This window comes from Manis pentadactyla, chromosome 19, assembly GCF_030020395.1.
Source record: "Manis pentadactyla isolate mManPen7 chromosome 19, mManPen7.hap1, whole genome shotgun sequence".
NCBI lineage: Eukaryota > Metazoa > Chordata > Mammalia > Pholidota > Manidae > Manis > Manis pentadactyla.
Window position 1 is genome coordinate 8608002 of NC_080037.1, and position 4199 is coordinate 8612200.

At 41.7% G+C, this 4199-nt stretch overlaps 1 protein-coding gene across 1 annotated transcript; it reads left to right on the forward strand.

Annotated features, from left to right (window-relative positions):
- The first annotated feature begins 2638 nt into the window (after positions 1–2638).
- Positions 2639–3592, forward strand: LOC118930908 (olfactory receptor 6P1). The gene has a single exon (XM_036922931.2). The coding sequence runs from the start codon at positions 2639–2641 to the stop codon at positions 3590–3592; it is 954 nt and encodes a 317-aa protein (XP_036778826.2).
- The last annotated feature ends 607 nt before the right edge of the window (positions 3593–4199 follow it).

Consider the following 4199-nt stretch of genomic DNA (forward strand, 5'->3'; position numbering starts at 1 on the left):
GAATCAGAAGACAATTTAGGCCACAGTGGGCTGCAAAGCAAGACTGGCTTCCCCAAAATCTTGTGAACCAGACAATGAGTCTCCTAGGATGCTTCTCACTCTCCCCCCCATTTTCTGATACCTTCTGTCCCCATCCTCAGGACTGATCCTGGGCCAAGTTGGAGCTGCAGCATACAACTGGAAGGAACTCGAGTGTGGATGATACAAATCAAGACTGTAAACTTATTCAACCAATGTGTTTTGAGTGTCTGCTATGTTCTTGGCACTGTTCTGTGTACCGAGAATAGAGGAGTGAAGACTGGTCCCTTTTCATAATTTCTGTCATTGCTCAATCTACTTCAGCATCTGAATTCCCTTAATTTGGCTTTTGGGAGTTTCCAGCCATCATGTTTTAGTTTTTCCACCTTCTCTTCTTGGCCCCAAGGCATGCTGTGCGTCCTTCCTCCCATGTCTCCATCTTTGCCATCCATACGTCCTCTCCAAACTCTCCCTCTGAAAAACATCTGACATGTGAAGTTAGTTTTCTAAACCTGGCCTTATATGCACTGGAGGGTGCAAATGGACTTTCCAAGGTCTCTCTCTATATGAATCACTCCAAGGGATTCCCTTATCTCCAAATCCCTTATCAGTTCTTCTCACAATCGATCTGCTTAAGAAAGTATTTCTTCTCCTTTCCCATTTTACTTTTCAAAACTTTCTCCCTCTGTACTTAACTGAATCTTACTGTGTGGAGGTGCCCCAGTGCCAGAGTCTGTGCTCAGAAAGTGAATGACTAATAACTGCGTAGCACACCCTTTTGCGGGTCAGTGGTTTCCGATCTGTTCCCTTCAGTACAATTGAAATGGAAGCTAATCAAACTGTCAGCGCGTAGATCAATAAAAGTCATTTTGGTGATATATCATTGTATGATTTCTGGCACGTAGCTGATAGAAACTTCAAATAATTTAGTGTTATTATGATAACAAACTTCCATTCCCCTGGCTATGATAAATCAATGTCATTCATTTATGTGAAAACTAGTTTCCTCAGTGTTTATAGCTCCAAAATGAAGTCAGAATGAAATTGACACTGAAACCTTTCTCGTTACAGTAATAAGCAGTCTTTATGGACGCACACAAGAACTGGAAGAAAGTTCAATGCACCCTATTACAAAATGGTATTCCAAGAAACTTTTTAACTCTTGTCTAGTATTTTTTAAAATTTGTCATGTATTTATATTGCTTTAGTGAAATGCATGCTAATTATATAATATCTAGCAGAAAATCTTTTTGAAAGTGCTTATAGCCTTAAGAGTAGAGGAAACCGAAGAACATGTAAATACATAGGTTGATGATAAAGGATAGATGATAGATGAGGGTAGATAGGTAGGTAGGTAGGTAGATAGATGATAGGAATAAAAAGGCTTGTGCTTATAAAAACATATTACAATACCGTGAGTTATGAGTTCAGTGAGAAAATTAGTATAATATTTCCATTTTTAAGGACACATGCCCTCATGTAATTTTAAAAACAAGTATTAGTGGATATCATAGCATTAGTATTTAGATTTCATGGAACACATAAAGTTAGGAGTGATATAATAGTTTCATTTAAAATACAATGTAAGGGAAATTAAATTCCCTGCAACGATTTAAATGTATAATAAAAAATAAATGTCAAGGTTAAAATATGCAAGCTGATAATATTATTTTTCTTCAAAAGGAAAAAAATGTGAAGACAAGTGCTTAACTCTCACTAAAAATAAAAATGCTTGATCATATCTAACATGTCACCCAGTCTCAAGTCAGATTCATAATTTTGACAGATGCTCTCTGGAGGTGCCAGGCCACTGGCAATATTGGCAGGAGACTGGAAAGGCCCAGAAGGGTGGTGGGAGGCTCATGACTGCCTCTTCCACTTGGATGGCTCGCCAGTTGTATCGGTTTTCTATTACTGTACAGTAAATGACCACAAATTTGGTGTTTTAGAACAATAGGTATATATTATCTCATAGTCTGGAGGCCAGAAGTCTGATTCTAGTACTCAAAAACACTTGCAAAATGAATGGAAAAAATGACTCCTTTCTGGGATAGAACTCCTTTATCTCCACTATACGGAGTTGTTTCTCAACTGTGAGGAAATACTTCCCCAGTCAACCTCCCTCCTCCTTTGCTGCCTGGCACCATCACCCAAGTAACGTCTTTGAGCACCACTGCCTCTCAGCCCATCTTCCCTTGAGAGGTAAGGCCTCAGGCTCCAGCTTGCTATCACTCCTCTTATTCACTAATTCAACAAATATTGAGTAAAGCTGCTATGGGGCTTCAGGGTTGGTGGGAACTGAAGGAAGTGCATGTGGATAAGAAAACAGTAAAATTTTAAGACTCATTCTGAAATCACTCAGCAAGTATTTATCAAATACCTGCTGTAGTTAAGATGGTTAAATTACTGAGTACAATCCTCAAGTCGGAGAACTTTTCCCTTGATGTGGAAGATGATACAGCCAAGTGAAGCAACACAATGATGTAATAATAATTGATAATATACCACGGAGCACCTTCACAAGGTTTTAATCTGTGAGGTCAAGTTAGCGGTTGGTCCACCTGTCTTTCAATATCTTGTCCTTTCTGTCATGTTTCAGGCTGTCAGGTGGACAGAGATCATGAGGAATCTGAGCGGAAGCCACATAGCAGAGTTTGTTTTGGTTGGTTTTCCTACTTCTCAGCCCCTCCAACTACTCCTCTTTGCCCTCTTCCTTGCAATTTATCTGTTGACGCTGTTGGAGAATGGGCTCATCATTTCCACCATCTGGCTTACTCCAAGCCTTCATCGCCCAGTGAACTTCTTCCTCGGCCATCTCTCCTTCCTGGAGCTATGGGACATCAGCGTCACAGTTCCCCGACTCTTGGGGGCGTTTCTTACCCAGTACCATAGAGTCTCCTATGTAGGGTGCATGGCCCAACCCTACTTCTTCATTGCCTTAGCTTGCACTGAATGGGTCCTGTTGGCGGTCATGGCCTATGACCGCTACCTGGCCATCTGTGAACCCCTGCGCTATCCTAGTCTCATGCCTTCCTGCCTGACCACTTGCCTCGCTGCCTCCTCCTGGGGAAGTGGCTTCTTCAGCTCCACAATGAAGCTTCTTTTCATTTCCCAACTGTCCTACTGTGGACCCAACATCATCAACCACTTTTTCTGTGATATTTCCCCACTACTTAACCTCACCTGCTCTGACAAAGAGCAGGCAGAACTGGTGGACTTCCTTTTGGCCCTGCTGATGATTCTACTCCCTCTGTTGGCTGTGGTTTCCTCATATGCTGCCATAATTGCAGCCATCCTGAGGATTCCGACGGCCCAGGGACGCTGCAGAGCCTTCTCCACTTGCGCATCTCACCTGGCAGTGGTTGTCATCTACTATTCTTCCACTCTCTTCACCTACGCAGGGCCCCGGGCCATGTATACCTTCAACCGCAACAAGATCATCTCTGTGCTCTATACTGTCATTGTACCATTCCTCAACCTAGCCATCTACTGCCTGAGGAACAAGGAGGTGAAGGATGCCCTCAGGAAGGCAGTCTTGGGCAGATGCCACTATCCGAGGGATGTCTCAGATTGATGTACATCAGAACCTGTACAAAGGAAGGAAGAGGGTCCCAACAGTGCCCCCTCAAGGGACTGTAAAATAGGCTGAAGGGGAACATACATTTCATTAGCTTTCTCTAAATAGTGCCTGACACAAAGAAAAGTTTATGAACTGCTGGTCTCGTACGGGGTTTCCAAACTAAGACTGAGCTAACTAATAAGACTCTCCTGGGGGTTTGTTGAAAGCAAATTCCCAGAAAAATCTGTGGAGAGTCTGATAGAGAATGTCTAGGCTGCAACTCTGTCATATACAATTTTCAACTTCCTAGAAACTCTTGTTTCATAGCCAGTTTGATGTTCCCTCCTCTAGACCAATTCTGTTATTTTATAAGAAATGTAAGTAAACAAATTTACTTATATGTCATGGATATGTCAAGACAAAAATGATATAAAATGTATTATAGCAATTTTAAAGAGCAAAATTCTCAAATGCCACTTCTATGAGAAATCACAGAAGTACAATTATCCCCCAAGAACTAAACCTCATGTCCCCTAATCAATACTTTTTACCTCAACAAGTTCCATACCCACAGCAAATCAAAGGAGGAGGGAAGTGTAATGCTGATATTTAGCCATGTGTA

Excerpts from the sequence above, each read along its gene's own strand:
- LOC118930908 (XM_036922931.2), top strand. The coding sequence starts at position 2,639 with ATGAGGAATCTGAGCGGAAGCCACATAGCAGAGTTTGTTTTGGTTGGT.